This window comes from Syngnathus leptorhynchus, chromosome 4 (genome assembly GCF_054491065.1).
Source record: "Syngnathus leptorhynchus isolate UIUO chromosome 4, UIUO_Slep, whole genome shotgun sequence".
In the NCBI taxonomy this organism is placed as follows: Eukaryota; Metazoa; Chordata; class Actinopteri; order Syngnathiformes; family Syngnathidae; genus Syngnathus; species Syngnathus leptorhynchus.
Genome location: NC_141198.1, coordinates 16,967,724 through 16,991,185, shown reverse-complemented (window position 1 = coordinate 16,991,185; position 23,462 = coordinate 16,967,724). Strand labels below are relative to the sequence as shown.

The following is a 23,462-nucleotide window of genomic DNA, read 5'->3' as shown; positions in this document are numbered from 1 at the left end:
GAACGTCTCAACAGGCAGTAGTGGAGCCCTTTGGTGAAGGGGCGGGGCTTGTTTAAACCAATGCCACACTGCCACCTGCTGGAACAAATACAAAAAGACCTTGTTGTGGGCTTGCAATGAACGGTCGTTATTTAGTGTTAGGATCCTTCGCATCCTTTTAACTGTAAAACATTTTGCTGTGTTGCATTCCTTTTATTTAACTGGGCAGACTAACACTTACATAACATTCAAATTCATTTAAAAAAGAGTCAGCACAAACTAGAATTCTTCTAAATGACCATTTTATTTTTGCTATCCACGTCAGAGTTACTAAATGTAATAGTTATTACAGTTTGAGTTCCATTTGTATCGAAATATGCAGTAGAAAAAACTGAATCAGAGATGCCAATAGTTTGGCTGAACAGTAGAAAATGAAGCCTGTAACTTGATCGGGCAGATGTCACAGCAGATGTCACATCAAGTATAAATGTCATTTAACAGAGACCATGGCAACTGGAAACAAAAAGTACAAGCATAATAAAATGTCCTACTTACAAAGCGCACAAAATAAAAAAAGAACTCAAACAGGTAGTCAGGACCTGACAGATGCTGAATTCTGATGAATCAGTCGATGTGACGTGTTTTACTAGCACCCATATCTTCAACATGGCCCAGCGTCCGACATAAATTCAAAAACACCAACAAAAGAATGGCATTGGTGAACGTTGACATTTGCTTATCTCAGCTCTGATAGTAAATAGAGTCATGAGTGCATTGAAATATCTTGTTTGGCCTTGCTCAGCAATAAAAGGGCAAGTAAACCATCAACAATGGAACCAGAAATGGCAAGCAGGCAAGAGCGTGAAAGTAAATAACAAACGAGACCTGGAATACTTAGCTATGACATAAGTTATTGTTCAAAGACATGCGTGGTGAGTTAGTAGGTGTGGTGTTCATTCAATCTCTGCTTAGATATACTAAGGAAAAGAAAAGCTGTTCATTTCCAATGTTTGAATATAAATAGAATGCAGGCACCATTCTAGGCCTAGACGGACGGGCATTAGTGGTATACAATTCCATCATATCAAAAAAAGTCAATCTGTTCTATCATTTATATAAGAGACATCTTTAATATGAGCTCTTTAACATCCTAAAATCTAGAAGAGACTGTTAGACCCGGCAGACTTCTTCTGCTTCTGCATAGTGATGCTAATCTGAGCGTAACACAACATTGCATGATACATTTTAACAAAACAAAACAAAAAACTAAGATTCGAGGAGTCGATGCAATCAAGTGTGAGATCTTTGCAATATATACGACTAAATATTTGGCAACACTCAACGGCACAGCAGTTTGTACCACACAGTTCTTCAGTTGATATGTGCAAATATACACAAACGTACTGCAACAATAATAATACAAAATAATAATAATTGAACATCAGTTGGATGGGAGAGTGCAGTCCAGTTTGGATCAAGGCTGTAAGTGAGAAGGTCACCATCCTTGTGGCCCGGTCTGAGGTCTCCGTTAATAAGCGAGGAATGCATTCTTTGTCAAATGCAGCAAAAATGTCACGTACACACTTGTCCACGGGCTTTTCTTCACACAGTCTGCTCTGCTCTCTCTTGCATGAGCATACTGTGGCAATGTGCAATCACGCAACATGTAAAAAAAAAAATCCAAAGCTAAAACAATTGGGTTTTAGTTTATATATTGTTCAAGGTTCACAGTTGCGGTGGAGTGAACAGGACTGAACTGGAGCTCCGAGCACCAATCATTCTACCGCCAAGACTTCTGCTGAGGCAAAATTGCCGGTATCTCATCCAAAAAAAAAAAAAAAAAGCCATGATAATCACAACAGAACAAAACCAGCCACCGATGTTATCTCCGTTTCTTCTTCTACAAGTTGACCAGCTCGTGTGCGACAAACTGCTTGAGCCTCTCCAGGTACTGTCCGTAGAGTTCCACGTCGTTGTGGCCCGCCCCTTCCACCCACAGCGGCTCGACGGGGCGCTGGCAGCGCTCGTACAGCGCCAGGCCGTGGGAAAAGTCGATGACCTCGTCGTCCGTGCCGTGGATCACCAAGACCGGGGAGGTCACCTTTGAGATCTTGTCAATACTACGGAGGGAAAGGTTAAACACGCAATTATAAAGCAGAGCAATTATTGATTCAAAAGATCATGAAGGGTTGGACAAAATGAAAAATAACAGACGCTTTCAAGATCTTTGTGTTTCTTGTTTTAAACGACATCCTCCTACTATGATGACGCTATTTAAACAGAGGGCGATGCTAGAAGCTGATCTGCCAACAGCTACACACCCAGAAACCAAATCGGGGTGTAGCGCACAGACCAAACGTTAAACGTTCAAGTCACCGCTGTATATTTTAGGCTCCGCCCCTCCAATCCCATTTATCTGTGGACTCACTTGGGAAAGGCGTCAAAGCAGTACGTTTTCTTGGTGTCGGGGAAGGCCACTCTCATGCCGGAGGTGAGCGGGGAGTGCAGGATCACTGCGGCGCTCTCGTAGCGAGAGGCAAGGTCCACAGAAGGCACGGTGCCAATGCTCTGGCCGTACACAATGACGGTTTCTGGACGGATGCCGTACCTGCGAGAAGAAACGTATTTGCGGCTAAATCACGTTTGCTCTGCTGCACATCATGGCGGCTGTCCAAATTGACCATCTGATCATCTGACAGCTTAGTGGGCAAGCGTGCGTGTGCTACATTTTGGATGGGGCTTTAAATGTTGAGGACAGACATTCGTATTTTTAATGTCAGCCCTGGAATTAAGATAAGGTGCTCCGTGAGACAACACAAGCACACGCCTGCAAGCCAAATAACTTACTCACTCATGACTCAGCGGTAGCTGCCTCCTAAATCAAGCACACAATCGTTCGATGACGCTAAGGTACTTTTGTAAACTCGGTAGAGGAAGAGCAGAAGGAGCTAAATCGACAACACCAATGCACGAGAAAATCAAAGTGAGGGCGGGCAAAGAAAAGGCAACAGGAGACATTCCCCGGATGATTATTGCGAACGTGACACACTCCAGTGAGAGTCAGCTGACTACTCGAAATCCACCCTGAGAAGACTGGCTGGCTGGCTCGCTCTTTTTCTGCACGTGATACCTGGCTGCGGTTAACCAAGCACTGCTTTAGGAGTTTGGACAGTAAAAATGCTGTCAACAAAATGAAAATACCGAATCGATGAAAAGACAAACCAAAAAATAAACCCAGGCTGCTCACTGTTGACATCACAAGCCAGATGTTGCGGCCTTGTACATGACAGAAAACACGTGAACACATTTACAGCTCCAAAGTGGATTATGACAAGCCGAAAACACACTCACGAGATCTAACATAAGCTCAGGAACACATTCTTCACATTTGACAAAACACACACACACACACTCAAGTAAGTCGGAATGCAATTGTCATGAAACAAAACTGTGCTAATAATAGTACAACGCAATTGAGATGAGTGAAACGTCCGGGGTTTTTCCATGATGGATGGGCGAGTATCGATACTAGCCATATTTAAGGCAAACAAAATCAGACATTGGTCCAAAACCGTAAAGGTGGCGTGTCCAGCTCTGCCCTCATCATCAGCTGACTTCCGGCACTAGTCACACAACCAGCGCAAATGATCTTAAGTCATGACTCATCTTACAAAATCCGGTAAAGCATTTGCATACATGAAATATTAAAGTCACGTCGAGGGATGTAAATGGTTTGCTTTGTGCAAGACAATCATCTGGTAGCCCCTTTCAGCGTTCATACTTCTCAAAGGTCGTTGACCCTTGTACTCATGATATGTATATTCCCTCCAGGCATCAGTGACGTGATTCTGGAGAGTTTCTCTCTTGTTTATGATCAACCTTTTGTCATGGTGATTATGTTATCTTGTGCTTATCAGGGGGTTGCCAGTAGCGCTGCATAAAATCCCTCACCGCAACCACGTTTCAATATGGTAGGGCGAGCCGGGCCCGCCTACTTATCAGGTGACGGGACACAATACGTCACGTTATATCGTCGTTATCAAAAGGAGGGAACGCACACGAAACCAAAACAGATAAAGGAAGTCGTCGTCTGTCTTGGCTTTCGAAAAGCAGCTGCGCTTGTTGGCAGCGTGGCCGTTGCGCATTTCCAGCAAGCCTTCAATTTGCTTTGTAGAATTGAGGCTTGAATAGACCTTGCCGTGCCATAGTGGGTCGTGCGACCATGGTTACAGCCCTCCCCCACGGCCCTCATCAATTTTCTCTTGACACAGATCCGATCTTTTATGCCTCGCATCCTCCCTCGTTCCTCGACTCTTGAAAGCCGACTGCTTTTTTTGCCCAGGAGAGGAAAAAAAAAAGAAAGCAAATATAGCAATAAATGATATTTTTAGGACATCACTGTGATGTCATTTTCAGTCAGCCGTAAGTGGCAAAATGGCTGCCCCCTGATATGGATAAAAACAATAAAGTGTATGTTGTGTTAACAAAATTTTGACTACCAGTCCATAACCCATCCGCGATGGTTCCGCGACCCATTTTTGATTCTCGAGTCACGAGCAAACGTCCGATAGAAAAGAGTACAGTTTGGAATCCATATGCTGATGGCCTAGGAAGTTGAGTTGTTGTTGTTTTGTTTTTCTTGGCCACAGTGTGGGAAGGCCTGGGTCTGAATGCTCATTGGAAATCAGTTGCTAGGCTACCACTGGATATTAGACTGGCGGGTTTGACTGCTGGCCCGCCTCCATCACAGAGGGCAAGGAGAATGATGCCACACACACACGATACAACATATGTTACACTTTGCACATTTTACAGTACAATTTCATCACTTTTAATCCTTAGTATGATAACAAGGATTTTCCACGCTTGACTTTGTTGACTCAACAACACAACCGCTCCCTACTCAGGTGAAAGAACCTCCTGTCCAATGACTCATGAAACCACAAACAGAAGCAGATTGTGTGTGACGCAATAAGTGGAGCTCGCACATTGTATTAGGAGTACCTGGCACCGCTTTGTCTGCACTCGACCAAACGTTACGCTCGCTGACTGCGGATCAGAAGCAAAGACAGAACTTATCAGAGAAGCGGAATAGAATGTGGTTGCTTCGGGGTGATTTGTTTACATCTGAGTTTATAAAGGCTGGAAGTGAGTAACTATCCTAGAAAACGAAATCTCAATTGTAATACACATATTTAGTGTGCCGCTGCCAAATCAGAATGAAGACAGCGTATTCTCTGAATCAAACCCTTTTTCGCTGAAGCTGGACGTTTGTTTATCTTATAGCAGGAAACGCATAGAACATTAGCACCCCCCCTCTTCATCCAAATAAACAAAGGAGTGCAAAAAATGTTTATCGTAAAGATCACACATCAGATTGAAAGAAAAGAAGGAGCCTAGACTAAAGAACACCTTAGCTTTCTTCTTTTTTTTGGTACATTTCAACATACGGTACTCACCCACTCACACCAACACAACCGGCCAGTATGATCCTACAAACCACATTTTAACCACTATTCTTCACAAGCAGCGTATCCTTTAACAAATTGTGTCATTAGAACTCAAATATAGTGATGCTCTGACTTTGTGCTAATATTAGCACTTTTAAAAGCATTATCACAGAACATGTTTTTTTTTTTTGGTTTGTTTGGTCATTTAATAAAATGCAATTGCACATCCACTCCAGTAGGTGGCTTATGTTCAACTCAGCATAATTTTAATACAGCTCTCCAATCAGTAAACTGATGTTTATACTAACATGCAAGTGTGAATTTGAAGTCACCTTACCGTGAGCGGAGTGCATGCCAGGCGGCGTCGACGTCAGCGTACAAGTTCTTCTCTGACGGCTTCCCAGAACTGGCGCCGTAACCGGAGTAATCGTAGGAGAACACGTTGCAGTTGATCCGGGAACCCAGACCGATGTAGAAGCTGCTCATCTGGCCCAAGTCCACTGCATTTCCGTGGGAGAACAAGAGCGTGTAGCGGGCGCTGGGCGAACAGCGGACAAACATGCACGCGATCCGGTTGCCCCGGGATGTGCGCGTCATGAAGCACTCGATGGCTTCCTTCTCGCGGGACGAATACTGCCAGTCGGCGCGTTCAGACAGATGCAACGTCCACCGGCTGCCGCTCTCGTCGCACATCATACTGTAGGTAGGCTCCGGGGGCAGGAAGGCCAGCTTGGCCGTGATCTTGCTGGGACACGGTGGGCAGCAGAAGAGGCAACAAAGCTCGCTGAAGGATAGGTGGTTCATCCTGGGAGAAATAAGAACAATTTGGCTTTGGTATGTTTCATGTGGCAATTTTAAATGTACTGGAAGCATTTGTTGTTCTTTTTTTCTGCTGACATCATTTCCGCTCTTCGCTGATTGCTATTCTACTATCCTTTTGTCAACTGGACGACGGTGCAATTCAAAGAGTATGAGGTTGTTTCTGCTTCTGTGCTTCACTGCATGTCTCAGATGGGAGAGAAAGCTTTTCTATAACATTTGCCAAATGCCTTCAGGCCAATGCTTGTCCCACAATCATGTGAACAACCCCCCCCCCCCGCCCCCAAAACACACACTTTTTTTTTTTTTTGGCCTTGTAAAGCAAAAACTATTAACTGGCCATAACATTTTGTTTGTTTGGTTAAAAAAATATTAGAAAAACCTCTTAGTATGATGACTGATGCCTTTACAGGCTATCTTAAAGTGAAATGTGAAGCAAAACTGTTAGAAAAACATTTAGTTGGACATTATCCCATGGTGGAGAAAAGTAATCGGCGAGTACACCGAGGTTTTCCTTACTGTGTGAGGTATCTTGTTTTACAAATTGGTTAGTACTATAAAAATCAATGTGTGCTTTGATCCCTCCTTGTTTGCTTGTGGCGCCAATTATGACGTAAAAAATTTTTCACTTTACAAGACTGATGAGCTCTTGATAGCTCCAGCAGGCAGCGGTATCAAATTATAATTGGTAATGAACCAGAGCCTATTGACTCACACTTAAATGGAAGGTTTGCATAGAAGGTTGGAGGGGTGCTGTTGCATTTTAATTACACAGAAGTAGCCTGCATTGATTTTAATTTAACACAACCTCATTAAGATCCATTGCTATGGTCTAGTGAAGGCTCCAATGGCATCTCGATGCAGCTTAAATACGTACGCTGTTAGTTTTTTACATTTAGTCCATCTGGTGGACACAAGAAAAAACGAGCCCTGCGAGTGGTGCATTGTCGGCTGGTTAGTCTAAAATGGTGGGAAAGGCAGCAGTGAGCGAGCTTACACTGATTCTTTAAACTGGTTGGTTAAGGTTGCAGTGACTCGTCAGTGGTTGTAATTAGCAATACACACCTATATGCATGGTGGGTGAGTGTTTTTGGTTTTTTTTTTTTTTACTTTATTTGAATAAAGCCAGGATATGAGAATGTCGGTCCGTGACAATTACCTGGATGTCTGCTGTGTTTCCCTTCCAGTCTTCAGATGATACCTTTGGCTTTGTTATTGTCGTCAAGCCAATCAGTTTTTTCGTCTTTTTTTCTAGACGACGGGAAGATGTGATGGGAAGATATGGAAATGTTATGATCCTTAACACAGAGTATCCCCCTCAATGCTGATCGTCGTCTTGTTGATTGGGGATGGTTGGTGAAGTCACTCCCGTTAAAAAGGCTTCGTCCTCCACTTCAGGCAGCTTCCGTGACGGTTCCTTTTCCTCCCTCTGCTCGGTTTCCTCCACATCCGAATGTTAACCAAGTCGAGGAACAAAAAAAATCCACACGATTTGAAAGCCACATGGGTGTGAACGAATTAGTCGCTGATATTTGAACTTAATTGTGGTTTGGCATCAGACCGTTTTGGGTATTACTAAGCAGTTGACACCAGTATCACTTGACTCATGAGACATCGCCGGTCAGATTGCTATCTTGGCTCCGAGCGGATAAAGGGCGGTGATTGACAGCTTTGTAAACCAATTGTAGCTGCATTATCACGATGTATCCACCAATAGAAAAGCTTGTAGGCGCTAAATAGGCGGATCGTTGTCGATGAGTGTTGCTGGATAACATTTTTGATTGACGTTGACAAGAACCAATACCACTGGTGGAACCTTCGGCACCACATTTTTGACTGATAATTTATGGCTTTTTTTTTGCTTTTTTTTACTGTAGTATTTTTTGTTTTTATAGTGAAACAAAAAAATACAACACATTAAAGAAAAAAAACAACAACACAAGAACAAGTCAAGTGATCCGCCAGTAGGTGGCGAAACATCTGCTCGCTTACTTTCGCGAATAAAAAGTACTTCCGGGTCAGTTGTCTTTTAGCGTGAGGTTAGTTGAGTTGCTAAACCCTACCATGTGTAATTAACTAACTACTACTGTACTATGAGTACACAGAGGGGTAACGCGTCTCGTTCGCGAGGCCAAAAGTACCAGAACACCGTCGCCTTCAAGAATGACAAATATGGAGCGAGTGTGCAAGTAAAGGTAAGACTTGTTTGCCAGACGCCCGAGAAAAAGACTTGTAGGTATTCATGCATGCACTTATGCTTCTTTAGTGTTTTTTTTTTTTTAATTGGCAATAGTTTGGTGTTAAATCTTTAACATTTTTGAAACGCAGAAGGCAAACTCCAAAATCCACGATGGACTATGTCAACACTGCAAGGGTGTTCTCGAGTGGAAAGTCAAGTACAACAAATATAAATCTCTGACACAGCCTCGGAAATGGTATGTATATTGTAAATGTACAGTTGCGTAACTTCTTGTGTCACCTCACAAACCAGACCCATAACCTTTCGTGATGCTAAATGTTTTGCTATCATCACAATAATAAAGATGGATCTTTTCCTATTCCAGCGTCAAATGTTCTCAGAAGACTGTGAAGGATGCTTATCATGTCATTTGTAAACCCTGCTCTCTTCAACTGGAAATATGCTGCAAATGTGGGGAAAAAGAGGACATTGTCATCCCGTAAGTACCCCTCAACTATTAACCAATGCATATATCTTTGATCAAAATGTGAAAATATTTCTCTCGAGAATTTTAGTGGTGCTATATAACATTTTAAGACCATTTCTTACAACAGAAGGATTCACTTATTTATTCTTGATTTTTCATTGTTTGAGGAGACTGCCATCCTGTGGCTGAGTTACCTCATGCAAGTTACTTTGTTTCGACGGTAGAGGGCGTAATTTAGCAGATAAAAGAAATTTGAACCTTTTCTATTTGGTTTGGGCAACATAGCTGTGTAATGATGTCGTCTCACACACACACACACACCCTGTTGGAACACTCGATACCCCTACCACAGTTTGGGAGCTGATGCTCTCAAGTTACTAGTTGACGTGACATCTAAACAGTGATGATGGTGATGATGATATTTTCTCTGCCACTTTTATAGAGTCAACTCTCATCTGGACCAAAAAGAAGAGGACAATGGTAGCAAAGAGAAAGGCCAAAAGTGTAAAAAGGACATGGACAATGATGATGACTTTGATGATGATGAAGACTTCAGTGACCCTGAGGATGAAGATGAAGATAGTCAATCAGTCCCAAAGATGACACCGTGCAAGTCTCTTCCTCTTCCAGATGTGTCTCGAGTGAAACTCGCATAGTAAATGATTGCACAAGTGTCATCTCATTTGCAAAGTTGATGATGGAATGTAGTTTACTTTAAGTGGTCTTACCACAGCTGGTTAGCGCAACACACCGGTTCTCATTTTGCCGTCGTTTGCATTTTCTATGCTTTGGCGTTCTTCATCATGTGGCGCTCGTGCAGTTTCTTCCCTTTCCTTCTTCAATTCACTGAAATAGCATCACCCTCACACATGTCTTTGCATTTGAACGTAGGTTGACCTGCATCAAACTCAAGGGTCATCGATCTTTCGGAAACTGAGAGCAACTACTTTGGAAGGCATTCATGCACTCTTCATGTTATTGATTTCAATGAACTGTTTCATATAAATCTGCAACATTTTAGAGCCATGTTGGTGACCAATGTTCTACCCTATGGTAATATTTAAACACGTGTACCAATCATTGGCAATATTATATAACTTGTCACCCAACACCACGACCAAGATATCCATTTCCACCTTTTTGCTCTTGATAAAGAAATAACAGTCCAGCTGCAAAAGTCACACAAAAAAGTCAACCTGAGAAAACATCATAGTACTATTTTCTTATCAACTCAATAAACATGAAAGTAAAAATTTCAAATGAATTTTTTTTTTTATTTGTCAAGACAAATTTAATATTTATGTTTTTCTTTTATGTGAGGCCCCATTATTACTCAACTTTATTCATATCATCCTTTTACAGTGAAGCTGGTACGTATCAATGTAATTTCCATATACTTCAGAGTGGCAGATTTTAGTCGTAAATCAAAGCAACTTCAAAGTTGAGGAAAATATCGTCTAGTCGACAGCGTGGCACCGGACCAACGAGGAAGCAGCGATAGCCTGAGTTAAACTCTTCACACGAGTGAGATCATTTCATTCCATTTTTGCCAGTTCAGCAGCTATGGCTATATCATGACCATTACAGAGAGAGAAAACGAGTGAGATCACATCCTGATCCAACTTTCCTCACGACAATGTTGATGTAATGTGACTCTATTGTCTTCATGTGACTGACTGTGCATTGCCACTCTGCAAATTGTGAGTTGTGCTAAAAAAAATGTCATCATGTAAACTTCCATCCATCCATTTTCTGAACCGCTTTGTCCCCACGGGGGTGCTGGAGCCTATCCCAGCCGTCATCGGGCGACACCCTGCCAGCCAATCGCAGGGCACACAGAGACGAACAACCATCCGCACTCGCACTCATACCTAGGGACAATTTTTCGAGTCTTCAATTGGCCTACCAAGCATGTTTTTGGGATGTGGGAGGAAACCGGAGTGCCCGGAGAAAACCCACGCAGGCCCGGGGAGAACATGCAAACTCCACACAGGGAGGGCCGGAGGTGGAATCGAACCCGCACCCTCCTAACTGTGAGGCGGACGTGCTACCCAGTGCGCCACCGAGCCGCCCTCATGTAAACTTATAAAGGGTTCAAACAGTTCAAGTTAGACAGTAGACACGTGACATTAAGAAGATGATAACCACACACCAAACATTATTTAACAATCAGACATTCAACTCGGCAGGGAAAGGGGGCGATACCTCATGCAAAAATTATTATTATTATTTTTAACAAATAAACAATTCAGCGAGGGCGAACGTTTTGAAGAATGAATAAGGACATTTTACTCATTCTATTGAGGGCAGTCCGAGGTTGCTACCTTAATGCAAAATATCGTGTACAATTTGGTTTTTATTTCCAGTTTTAAAACCCGACTTAAGCTTTGTTATAGCGACTTCATAAGTCGTTAAATTGTGCAAGTGTGTCAAATCGAGTTTATGTGTATAGCCCTAAATCACAAGCAGTCTCAAAGGGCTTCACATAGACAATCAATTGACAATTATTCTCAAAGCATCCCCTGATCTTGGGCTCCCAAAAGGGCAAGGAAAAACGAAAAAAAAAACCCTACCAGGGGAAAAATGAGAAACCTTGAGAAGGGACCACAGATGGAAGGATCCCCCTTTCAGGATCACCAGGCTGCAATGAATGCAAAGAGGGCACATCAAATACATAATATGAAAATCAAAAAGTGGATGTCCAAGCCAAAGCCAAGAGCTGTCGGAGGTGCCCTCGACTGTCCTGGCAGTGTCCTCTAGGAGGGTAATCTGCTGCAGTTCCCTCATGCTGGTCCACGAGAATCTAGATAGCCGCTGTCATCTTGGGTGTCACCTAACCACCTCCCCAGCCGTGGGGGGAGAGGGAGCAAAAACAAACTCCAGCCGAATCGGCCACTACAGGTTCATTAAAGCCCATATCATAGAAATATATCTTTAAACGTGTCTTCTACTAAGGTACTAGTTTTAATATCCATTGGTAGGGCATTCCAGAGCTCTGGAGCCCGAATAGAAAATGCTTTAGATCCTGCAGACATTTTCTTGGCTCTCGGTGTCACTAAAAGACTCGAGTTTTGCGATAAGTGCGTTTTGCGATAAGTCTGTCCGGACTCGGTGTTACTTTGTTCAATTCGAGGCACTCCTCGCCTTCCAATTGGCTAAGCACTTCCTCCTCAGTCAGGTGCGCCTCCCTCCCTCCTCGCTCTCCTCCCCAGCAGACCATCTCACGTGTTGATAAAGGAGACGCACGACTCAAAGGCGCAGTACGCTGCAGGTGAGCGCGCGAGTGCGTAGCATTGCTCTGAAATTAGGATGGCAAACGTGAACGGAGCTTCTGCGCGGATGCGCGTCTTCAGGGGTACTTTGATCCATGCAACCCCGGAGGAAGCGGTGAAGATCCTGGAAGATGCACTACTTGGAGTTCAAGCTGATGGAAAGGTGTTTTATTATTATTATTATTCTTTCAATTGGATCAACTTGTGGGTTATTATTCATTTATATGATGTACTTTATATATATATATATTATCATTATGTTAATTATATTATTGCTGTTTCAATTTGACCAACTTGTGGGTTATTCATTTATATGACATATTTTAAATATATTAAAATTATGTTAATTATATTATTATTTGACGGGTGTATGGTGTTATATTGATATTTGTCATATTACTTTAAATATTTCTACCGATTGTTTTTATGATTACGTGATCACTATTATGTTAGTAGTAGTAGTGGTATAAAAATGATCATGGGTGAGCAATGTCTAACATTCACCAAACTGTGTTTATCGTTACGTTATAACAATTATTTATCCGTTTCAATCATTTGCCAATTAATTAAGGTCCATTTGATCACCAGATCGCCTTTATCGGAGAAGGCGAGGAGCTACTTCGACTCTCGAAAGAATTTGCTTTTAATCCATCGTCAGTAACTCACCTGGAAAAACAGTAAGTGTACAAAAATGTAGATTGCCACGCTTACATATCATTCCAAACAGTGAAATGCATCTAAAATAACTCGGTGCAGATAATATCCGATGCCCTCTTGCGTTGTAGTGAATTCTTCATGCCCGGATTGGTGGACACCCACATCCATGCCCCTCAATACAGCTACGCTGGCACAGCCCTGGACATGCCCTTGCTTGACTGGCTCAACAAGTATACCTTTCCTGTGGAATCACGCTTTAAAGATAAGCGTTTTGCACGGGAGGTCTACACTCAAGTCGTGGTGAGCTCCTCTCGACGTGTACTCTGTGAACGGTCGGTGTGTTAAGATCAGCTGTTTTCCATCGAAATTCTACCGCATCCCTTTTGTTCCGCAATCTAGTTTCAAGATGTGTTTACTGCCCACTTGCGAAACAATTCAAGGAAAATTGACACCAGAAAAACCAAAATGTCTTAATCCTGTAATTGGTTTCGTGTCATTCTCAGAAAAGAACTCTGAAAAACGGAACAACCACCGCTTGTTACTTTGCAACCATACACACCGACTCGTCTCTTTTGTTGGGTCACATTGCAGGTATGAACACTTTTTCATACTGATTTTTTTTTACACGTACACATTCTTGACTTCGGCGTAATATAAAGCAAAAGTTGACTTGATGAAATGGCTCATGAGTTGTTGGGTTGGAATAAAAATATGCATTCTTGCTATGTTTATTCGGTGTTTATTTTTGAGGTGGTTCTTGGAAAAATGTCCCCCGGCCGTAAGGCACCCGTGACAGAAAAAGATCACACCTCTTCTAAAAGGAGAATACAGTCGAGGCATTTAGCGGTTGTCACGACATCACGACACGTGCCGGGTGACATATTAACTATCGTCTGCCATCTCAACTGATGTCTGATTTTCTTTCTATTTCAGTTGTTGACCTTTCAGCTGATGTCTGATTTTCTTTCTCTTTCTAATCGTTCTCATCAACCTTTCTACCGTGTCCTTTTTACATAACCACAGCAAATAGAAGCCGCCCGGGTTTGAGGCAGTTTTGCGGTCATTCACCCCACACAAGTTTGCCAAACGATGGATCCTTATCAAATGTTTTTATTTTATCACGATATTTGCTTAGCTCCCAACTTTATCCGTCATGTGGTTCATAGTCCAAATAGGGAGCAATTAAATGTGTTAGGCAAAGTACGAACCACGCTAACACGCCTGAACGGGTATAGGCGACTCGCCTTGATGAGTGGAAGCAGGTGCCTGGACAGACGCTCGGGGCTTGTTGTGTTATGTCATCTGCTGCAGACGTGTGAATAATCCCCCCCCCCCCCCCCTCCATGCTAAACTTTCAAGAGTTTTTTTTTTTCTTTGAGTTCCCAGAAACTAAAAAAAGTTCCTCGAAGAAAAAGCAGAAGCAGTTTTTTAATGTAACTTCTACTTTTTTTTGATTGATTGGTTTTACTGTGTTTAACAAAAGCAAAAGTAATCCTATGTGTTTTTTTGAGAAAGTCTGCACACCCCTGAGATAAGGCTTTAAATCACAGGTGTCAAACTCTGGTCCTCGAGGGTGGCTTTTCTGCGGGCAACAAAAGTTAGAAACAGTGGCAGACTGATTTTATTTTTAATTTTTTATGTTTTTTTAGATGACTTGGGACAGCGAGCCTTGGTGGGCAAGGTGTGCATGGACAGGAATAACTCTGTGAAACATTACAAAGAGACCTGTGAAGAGTCTCTGGAGGAAACCCGTCGGTGGGTAGAAAATATATATTTTTTTCATTTGTACATCAATGTGGAGTAAGATGTGAGGATTCACATCCAAATCATTTGTGTTTCATCCTCAAGCTTCATCGCTGAGCTCTTGGAGAAGAAGGTGAGTGGAATTTCTTCCGACAAACGCAAATGTTAGAGCTTTGTCGTCAATGTCAATCTCACGACATTTTTGACTGAGTGTTCTCTTGCCGCTCTTTTGTCAGTATGCACTAGTGAAGCCAGTGGTAACACCTCGCTTTGTCCTGTCATGCTCTGGAGCCTTACTGGGACAACTGGGACAGCTGGCTAAGAATAACAACCTGCATATTCAGGTGAGGTCACCATGCCAACCAAACCCGGTTAGGTCGCCTTGGGACTAATTGCCGGAGAGATTCAAACCCAAAATGAGCATGCAAAAATATACACACCCTGACTTAAAGCTGCAAATGTAACATTTCTTTATGAATATTCACGAGCAGAGTCATATTAGTGAAAATATCGAGGAGGTGAAGATTGTGAAGGAGCTGTTTCCCGATTCTAACTCCTACACAGACGTCTACCACAAACACAACCTGCTTACCGACAAGGTGAGAACAATCGCCGGTTTGGTCTGGAAACATTTTGGGTCGATTTTGTTGCGTCTCGGCAGACGGTGATGGCACACGGTTGCTACCTGAGCGATGAAGAGTTGGCTTTGTTTCGAGAGACAGGAGCTTCTTTGTCTCACTGTCCAAACTCTAACATCTCGTAAGTGCCATTGATTTACCGCTCAAACGAAAATCGACAAAACGGTGGTCTAACATGTTTGCGACCATTCATCCTCTCAGGTTGTGTAGCGGATTCCTCAATGTCCGGAACGTCCTGAATCATAAAGTCAAGCTTGGCCTCGGAACGGGTGAGGGAAAAAAAAAAAGATGAGACCTCTTTTGAACCTTTTCAAAAGAGAATAGAGAAGTGAAACCTTTTCAAAAGAGAATAGAGAAGTGAAACAATCACATTTGGGTCTCGAAGACTTTGACGGTATGACAACGTTTTTCTCTGTGCCTACGTCAGACGTGGCGGGCGGCTACTCAGCCTCCATGCTGGATGCCGTGAGGAGAACCTTGGACACATCCAAAATTCTGACAGTACAGGACCCGGAATATGAGACGCTCACCTTTGAGGAGGTGTTCAGGTTGGCGACGCTCGGTGGAAGCCAAGGTACAAAACAACCTTCTCGGTTAGTCACCTTGATATTGAAAAGGGGAGCGATGTTTTTTTTTTTTTTATGAACGTGTCGTATGTCTCCAGCTTTGTCCCTCGATGACCAAATTGGAAACTTCCAAGTTGGGAAAGACTTTGATGCATTGAGAGTGAATGTAGCCGTTCCGGATGGGCCCATCGACTTGATCCAGCTCGAGGAACCAAAGGTGAGTTTGATTGACACTCGGCTCACACTTGTCCAGTTTGTTTCTCTTATCCGGTAGATCTAACTGATTTATTAATTTGACTTTCAGATTATGCTGGAAAAGTTTTTGAATTTGGGTGAGTGACCGGTTACCATTGCTATCCTCGTGCTTGACGTAACATCCGTCACACGATGCTTTTTGTTCTTGTCGTGCAGGTGACGATAGGAACATCGTGGAGGTTTATGTGGCCGGAAGGAAAGTGGTACCATATCCCGAGAAGCACCCTCCGCTAAATTTAGCACCACTTTGATTGGATAACTTGCAATGTTGCCTATTCTTTCATGATTGATTTTAGAAATGAGTCACAATCGGCCTGTCATTTGATTATTTGTAGCGGGCAAGCTTTGGGATTTATTTTGCAGGAGTCATTTGTAGAAGTGCACTGAGCACTTTGCAATTTATCAGCGACTTAATATTTAGCATTTACCGTAAGCAACATGAATTCATCTTGACTGCCCAGCGGTTTTTTTTGTTGTTGTTGCTGTAAATAAGCTCAAAGTGTGGCTCCCGAGAAAGTGAAATGTGCAAATGGTTGTGATGATTTAAAGAAAAACAAGCAAAGTGTTTGGCTGAGCCACTAGCACGAAGGCGGCTTGACAAAAACAACAAGGCACTTCAGGCTTCATCGTGCTTGACGAAAAACACTTCTCCACTTTTTCACTTGCTCTTTTTGTTTTGGATATCCAAATTGATCGGTCTGAAAAAATGCATAAAACACAATTTTAGGATTTTATTGTTGTTTGAAATTTTAAAAGTACCTGATTTTTTTTTTTGTATATAAGATATTTTGAATATTCCTTAGTTGCAGTAAAAATAATGATGTGTTACTATCAGAGTTGTGCACTTTCAGGAAATTTGGATTTTAAAGAAATTGCTAGATTCTAGCCAAAAATCATGATGTGTTACTATCAGATTTGTGCACTTTCAGGACATTGTGAACTGGACACATGTTCGATTATAAGGTGAGGCCATTCCTCAGCATGTTTTGCTTGTCGAGTGTCAATCATTTGTTTGTGATTGAGTAAGCGTTCTTGGAATTAACAATGCATCACGGAACAAGCTCTGTTCAGGTTCAGACAACTTTTAGATTGTACACTGTCACTTTCATTTTTTATATTGTCAGGAAAAGCATTTTTGTACGAATTCTCTTGATCGCTCTAGTCCTTCATGTAATCAGACTGATTTATTTATCTTTTGTGTTTAATCCAAATAAGACATTTGCAAACATCCCAATGAACAGCAATCATTGTTGTCTGATATTGCTTAACTGTTGTTTAATTGTTTTATAATCACGAAATAAGACCAAATAAACAAAAAATATTTGACAAACAGCCACCAGGATTTTATTCAATATTTTTTTTATGTAGATTAAATTATATCAGATTATTTAAGTAGTCATTCGAATATTCAAAAAATATTCAATAGTGATTGCAACCCTCCTTGCAACTAGCTCTTTGCGAGATTTGCAGTTGATTCAAAACCAGTCCAAATATACTCATATTCAGAACTGGCGTTCTGGAAATGACTTGACTTCCTTATTGTCTTCTGTTTCCTTAGTTAATGTTCAAACCGAAGAACGTGACGACCTGCAGATAAAATCCATAATCAAATTGGGCGTTCACCATTGACAGTACAAGCCTGTTGGGCAGAAGGGCGTGGGCGGAACAATTTGAATACTTTTTCATATGTGAGTACTCGCAATTTAAATATATATATACATATAAAAACAAAGCATCACAGAAGCAGCAACGTTCATTTGCCCATTCTTGTTTGAAAACATTCTAAACACAACGAAAAAAAAAGAAAAGAGAAAAATGCTGGTGTCATCTTTTCCTTCACACAGAACGTTGTACGTTGTCCCCATTTAACCGCGCGACAGTCGGCTAACATGGAATAGAAATCAAACGCACCCTCTCCACCCCGTTATAAATACACGTCATATTTATGCCCTAACACGTCATTCGTTAAGAGACTTGCTACATACCTGTCAACATTAGCCGGCCGGCTAGCACTTGGTGTCTCGCAGATGATGTTTGTGGAAAAACTTTTGCGATGTGAATTGTAAGTATGAAATACGTTCGCTGTCTCGTCCGTGTAGTACTCGAACGACTCCGACGAATGTTAAATATGTGTTTCGTTACGTACACTGCTAGCATTGCGGAGGAATGACGCTAACGCTAGCAAACAACCGCAGTTTGGCTTTTATCTCGTTGAAACAAATATTACTGATGAAGGATAAAATTAGATCGAGGACTTCTTCCAAAGGAGAAGAGCAAAGCTAGATTCAACTCTAAACATCTCTTTTTTTTTGTCAATGCAAGGTAATGGGGAGCAGTTATGAATCCGGAATGGAGTGTGGCCTGAAAGCCGGAGTTTCTTCGTCCATCCTACTGACTGGCGGCTTCACACGAATGAGACTAAAACCCTGAGGAGAGTCTTCATCATGGGCAGGTTTGTTTCATAACTGTGGGAAAACACATCAAGAGGGATTCTCTGTAATTTGGTTTTGAAGTATATCTCTTGTGAACATTTGTAACAAGCCTCGTAAGACGTATACACACATCTCAGATGATCATATATTGCTTTTTTTTCTTCTTCCCTTCTGTTCTTTAGGATAAGCTTTTCCTGCCTTTTTCCGGCCTCCTGGCATTTTAGCCTGCCATCCCAGATCCTTCCTCGTCTCTTGCTTCCTTCATCCAGGCAGCTGATCTTCATTGGCTTGCTCCTCTTTTTCTTGGGAGTGTGTTACCTGCTTCTGGTCACTGGAAAGTTGCCCGCCAGCTGGACCACAAAGGGAAACAGCTTCCACAGGTTAACCCATTCTCATTTCAATAGTCTAAGCACTGGATGTTTCATTACGTTGAAAATCTCGTGGCATCCGAGCGTGACGGACAAGAACGTGAACAATGTTTTACTCTCCACAGGCACTTGGCTCGGGTGTCGGACGTAGATACGACCGACGCGAGCAATCCCGACCTGAGCTACGGCTTGGTGGTGGATTGCGGCAGCAGTGGTTCCAGGGTTTACGTGTACTGCTGGCCCAGTCACAACGGCAATCCCCACGAGCTCCTGGACATTCGGCAAATGAGGGATCAAAATGGGAAGTCGGTGGTCATGAAGATCAAGCCAGGTAAGAAAAGGCATTTGAAACGGATGACACGTGATGAACCTATATGCTTCATACTTGTTGCTTTTAGGGATTTCCAAGATGGCTCAAACACCAGAGAAAGCCAGTGATTATATCCATCCACTGCTGAGCTTTGCAGCTGAACATATTCCAAAAAATAGACACATTGAAACACCTCTTTACATCCTGTGCACAGCTGGAATGAGAATTCTGCCTGAGAGGTACACTAAAAATATATCCGCGCAATTACGTTAAACAAATTTTCCACATTGACTGAATGGAGTTCCTGTTAAACCTTTCCAGTACCCCAAAACACACCAACAAAAATTTGTTTTCAACAGAAATGTTTTTCTTATTGTAACCTCTGTATGTTTTTTTGTTTTTTTTTAATATCAGTCAGCAGGAGGCGATTCTGGAAGATTTGCGAACAGACATCCCAGTGAACTTCAACTTTCTGTTCTCAGATTCTCACGTCGAAGTAATTTCTGGAAAACTGGAAGGTAATATAATAATACACTGACTACCTGGTAGTTTTTCTTCTCAATCATTATTTGTATGTACAGTATTCAAAAGAGTTCTTATGATTACGCACTGCTAGAAAGTGCAACCACATTAATAAAGATATTTTGAAAGTCATACGCTCTACCCCTCTGTGAATCAAAATTGAGCGTTCTTTGACTTGGCTGACATTTTGATGCAGCATTTGGAATAGGATTTCATTATTAATGTGCAAAGATGTTCTCGTTGATTTCAGGGGTCTACGCGTGGATCGGAATCAATTTTGTCCTTGGAAAATTTAATCATGCTCACAGTGGTAAGGACACCAAGGGTTTGTGTTTGAACAACTTTCCATTCAATTCCGTTGCCTTTTTGGTCATTCCGAAAATGTCTGTTAGCCTTCTGACCTCTTTGTCCTGCTCTCTCTTCAAGATGACGAGGCTGTAGTAGAGGTCAATATCCCGGGCAGTGATCACCAGGAGGCGCTAGTGAGAAAAAGGACTGCAGGTGTTTTGGACATGGGCGGAGTTTCCACACAGATAGCATTTGAAGTGCCCAAAAGTGTAAGCTTTGCCTCTCCACAACAGGTTATTATCCATGATCAATTCCGTTTTTTTTTGTGTGCGCTCTTTGGTTGTCACTCCTTGTTGGCTTTGTGTGCACCATTTTTGTCCCCCCCCCTGACTGCTTTCTGTATTTGCCATACTTTTGCTGAAATTCAATGCCAATTGTGCTTCTCCTAGCGTGCATGCAAGCCCTGGCCACCTAGAGGCAGTATAATCTAGACGCATGACAGTTTCTAATGATGATAAATGTAATACTGGTCGGTTTTCACAGAGGACACAACGATCTAACATAATTTGCATTTATTCTCTAGGAAGAGGTGGCCAAGAATTTACTGGCCGAATTTAATTTGGGATGCGACGCCCATCGCACTGATCACGTGTACCGCGTGTACGTGTCCACCTTCCTGGGTTTCGGAGGAAACGCGGCACGTCAAACATACGAGGAGAGCCTCGTCAAAAACACCACCGCTCGCAATAAGTGAGTGACAGCCAGCGGCCGATGCTTGGGCTTGTTGTCATCATTTCATTGGTGTCCCATTTCAACAGGCTGCTGGGTCAGCATGTCGGCGAGATGGCGGCGTCCCCCCTCCTGGACCCCTGCCTCCCCACGGACCTGCGGGACCAGATCGGCTCCCCGGAACGGAAGCTCCACGTGCTGGGCACAGGCGACTTTGACCAATGCAGACGTGCACTTCAACCCTTCCTCAACCGCACCGACGAGACTCAAACGTCTCTGAACGGCATCTTCCAGCCGCCCATTGACTACAACAACAGCCAGTTCTTTGGTTTCTCTGAATTCTACTACTGCACAGAGGATGTGCTACGCATGGGCGGAGACTACAACGCTTCCAAATATGCCCAAGCTGCAAAGGTGAATGGCAACAAGCCTCATCCGTGAATCACCCGAGGAGAATAAGTCGACACACGTGTCGTAGGAAATGGAGTCGATACATCTTTGCAGTTCATTGCAATGTAATGTAAAACACGACATTTTGTATGACCATGGTAGTGTGATTTAGAGGAATGAAAATTAATCTCAGACTCATTATTTACCAAAGGTCAAAGCTTCTACATGCTCAACATGTGCTTTTCACATTTTCAGAGTTACTGCGCCACCCAGTGGGGGACTCTAAGGGAGCGTTTTGACGCCGGCTTATTCGCATCCCACGCCGATCTCCACAGACTGCAGTAAGTTCCTTGCGCAAGTCCTCAAATGTCCAAATGCACACACATTCTCATTTTATAGCGATTAATAATTCTAAAATCAAGTGTGTGCTCTTTTTTTTAAAAAATCCATCTTTTTACTCTTGATGATATATTACAAGACTCTTGGCTTTATTTTATTTTTAAGCAAAATAAAATATGATTGCATTATTTCCAATGTTTTACGTGATACATTCTGTTGTATTATTTCATTTGAGCACTTTGATAGAGCGACAGCTGCCGTGAAAGTGCCCTATCAATAAAGATGCCTTGGAATGTGATGATACTTGATTTTTGAGTTCTTTACGTCTGCAGGTATCAGTGTTTTAAATCGGCGTGGATGTATGAAGTATTGCACTCCGGCTTCTCCTTCCCTCCTGACTATAAAAACCTGAAAACAGCATTTCTGGTCTACGATAAGGAGGTCCAATGGACCCTCGGAGCTATTCTCTTCCGAACACGCTTTCTACCTTTGAGGTAAGATCGTTTGGCTGAAGTTGCATTCCGTTCCTCCATTTCGTGTCACGTTTATCCTTCTGAGGATTGTGGGCTTTTCTTTTTTCCAGGGACATCCAGCAGGAAAGTCTAAAGGGATTACACTCCCACTGGCGCCACAGCTTCTCGTTTTTCAACAACCACTACTTATTTCTGGTTTGTTTCTTCATCGTCCTCCTGTCAATCATCTTGTACATGCTGCGACTTCGCCGAATCCACCGGCGCGCCGCGCAGCGCTGCTCGCCTTCCTCTGTGCCGTGGCTGGAGGAAGGCTTGGGATCACCAACACTCCCCATCAATTTGTAAACTCTCGTCCATGTGCTCGCCGTGTTGTATTACGAGAAGTCTCGGGCACAAAGATCCAGTGTGAGACTCGAGCCGAGGCCTTACTGAGCCACAAAAATATGTCGGAGTTACTGTATTCATATCATATTAGAAATCTGGCAAATATTTTTATTTATTTTTTTGCCGAAGGAAAAATCAAAACTACTCAGAAGTTATATTGTTTTATTTTGTGGGCATTCGCCTCGTTCTGCCTTTTTAAAGAGTTTTTTTTTTTTTTCCACATTTATGCATTTAATAGAAAATCAATCCATATTTTAAGTGGCAGGAGCACTGGATTTTTCACATGAATATTCTTAAAAGCGCCCCTCCCGGTACAATTGTATGTGTGCGCGTAAGAATTGGATGCAATACTTGTGCAATACATGTCTTGTCACTGGCAGAGCCCTTCAAATTGTTTTGACTCATTGTTATTGTAATTGAGGAACATTGAGGCTATTTTGGTGGGCTTCATTTTCAGAAGCTGTCATGAGGATTTGTAATAACCTGATGCACGTAACATGTTATTTATGCACAATTGGTGTCATGAAATGTTTGTCAGGCTGCAGTATGCTAATAAAGCTTTGTTTGCTGACAATTCTCTTGCCTGAAGAGCAGACATCAGACTAATTGATTTGCCTCTCCTTTCTTCAAATATGATCCGTCAACATTGAAGTGCAGAGTCTCGAGTTGATGTTTTTCTCCAATTATTGCAAGACATTCTTAAATCAGCACGTCCTATCGCACAATGCAAGAATGGAGAACCCGCAATGTTGGGGGTTTTAGGGTCTGTTATCGGGCTGTCCTGGGATGACCAAGCCCTCTTTATCTATACCAGTAGCAGTATGTGATAAAAATGTAAAACTCATTCAAAAGTCGATTTGGATGAACTACTTTTCACCCAGAAAGTGCCCCACCCACTCTCATCTATCTTCTTTTATTTGACTTTACTTTGTGTCATTGTGAAAGACATTTTGTCTTGATTAAAAAGGAGGATATCATTTTGGTTTTTCTGTCCTTAAGGTTTGCTTTTTAAGCACTTTTTATTAATATGAATATGATTTTTTTTAAATAGACATTTTAAGTACAAAGTGCATGTCGAAGGTCATTTAGGTGAATAAAAAAATCACTTCATCTATGTCAAAATATATACATTGAAATGTTTAAAAAGTCATGCCAGATGCAATGGATGGGACTGAGCCTGTC

General features: G+C 42.3%; 4 protein-coding genes across 8 annotated transcripts; 3 read left to right on the top strand and 1 right to left on the bottom strand.

Moving 5' to 3' along the window:
* Positions 1 to 264: 264 nt before the first annotated feature.
* LOC147058560 (alpha/beta hydrolase domain-containing protein 17B) lies at positions 265 to 7,912 on the bottom strand. Its single transcript, XM_085910260.1, has 4 exons — positions 7,408 to 7,912; positions 5,767 to 6,234; positions 2,408 to 2,587; positions 265 to 2,099 (listed from the first exon to the last, which is right to left on the bottom strand). Exons 2-4 carry the CDS (start codon positions 6,231 to 6,233, stop codon positions 1,880 to 1,882), a joined length of 867 nt encoding a protein of 288 aa, XP_085766386.1. The 5' UTR covers position 6,234; positions 7,408 to 7,912; the 3' UTR covers positions 265 to 1,879.
* Positions 7,913 to 8,245: 333 nt separating this feature from the next.
* Positions 8,246 to 10,167, top strand: c4h9orf85 (chromosome 4 C9orf85 homolog). Its single transcript, XM_085910261.1, has 4 exons — positions 8,246 to 8,443; positions 8,577 to 8,683; positions 8,813 to 8,926; positions 9,357 to 10,167. Exons 1-4 carry the CDS (start codon positions 8,342 to 8,344, stop codon positions 9,568 to 9,570), a joined length of 537 nt encoding a protein of 178 aa, XP_085766387.1. The 5' UTR covers positions 8,246 to 8,341; the 3' UTR covers positions 9,571 to 10,167.
* Positions 10,168 to 12,168: 2,001 nt separating this feature from the next.
* gda (guanine deaminase) lies at positions 12,169 to 17,375 on the top strand. 3 transcript variants are annotated; one of them, XR_015065885.1, is made up of 14 exons: positions 12,169 to 12,349; positions 12,775 to 12,863; positions 12,972 to 13,143; positions 13,347 to 13,434; positions 14,493 to 14,598; positions 14,692 to 14,719; positions 14,823 to 14,930; positions 15,078 to 15,185; positions 15,248 to 15,345; positions 15,426 to 15,493; positions 15,652 to 15,817; positions 15,889 to 16,007; positions 16,095 to 16,122; positions 16,202 to 17,375. XR_015065885.1 is itself a non-coding variant. In XM_085910210.1 (14 exons), the coding sequence occupies exons 1-14, from the start codon at positions 12,224 to 12,226 to the stop codon at positions 16,294 to 16,296; spliced, it is 1,380 nt and encodes a 459-aa protein (XP_085766336.1). In that variant the 5' UTR covers positions 12,169 to 12,223; the 3' UTR covers positions 16,297 to 17,375. The 3 variants fall into 3 exon arrangements, 2 of the variants coding, with proteins under 2 accessions (XP_085766336.1, XP_085766337.1); XM_085910210.1 differs by having other exon boundaries at positions 15,652 to 15,798; XM_085910211.1 differs by having other exon boundaries at positions 12,311 to 12,349; positions 12,943 to 13,143; positions 15,652 to 15,798.
* Positions 16,328 to 22,522, top strand: entpd4 (ectonucleoside triphosphate diphosphohydrolase 4). Of its 3 annotated transcripts, XM_085910208.1 has the most exons (14): positions 16,328 to 17,008; positions 17,604 to 17,733; positions 18,368 to 18,497; positions 18,660 to 18,857; positions 18,971 to 19,176; positions 19,244 to 19,394; positions 19,570 to 19,673; positions 19,928 to 19,987; positions 20,104 to 20,258; positions 20,549 to 20,715; positions 20,784 to 21,108; positions 21,340 to 21,425; positions 21,756 to 21,917; positions 22,007 to 22,522. In XM_085910208.1, exons 3-14 carry the CDS (start codon positions 18,490 to 18,492, stop codon positions 22,239 to 22,241), a joined length of 1,857 nt encoding a protein of 618 aa, XP_085766334.1. In that variant the 5' UTR covers positions 16,328 to 17,008; positions 17,604 to 17,733; positions 18,368 to 18,489; the 3' UTR covers positions 22,242 to 22,522. The 3 variants fall into 3 exon arrangements, with proteins under 3 accessions (XP_085766334.1, XP_085766335.1, XP_085766333.1); XM_085910209.1 differs by lacking the exons at positions 16,328 to 17,008; positions 17,604 to 17,733 and adding an exon at positions 17,953 to 18,107 and having other exon boundaries at positions 20,104 to 20,234; XM_085910207.1 differs by lacking the exons at positions 16,328 to 17,008; positions 17,604 to 17,733 and adding an exon at positions 17,953 to 18,107.
* Positions 22,523 to 23,462: the final 940 nt, after the last annotated feature.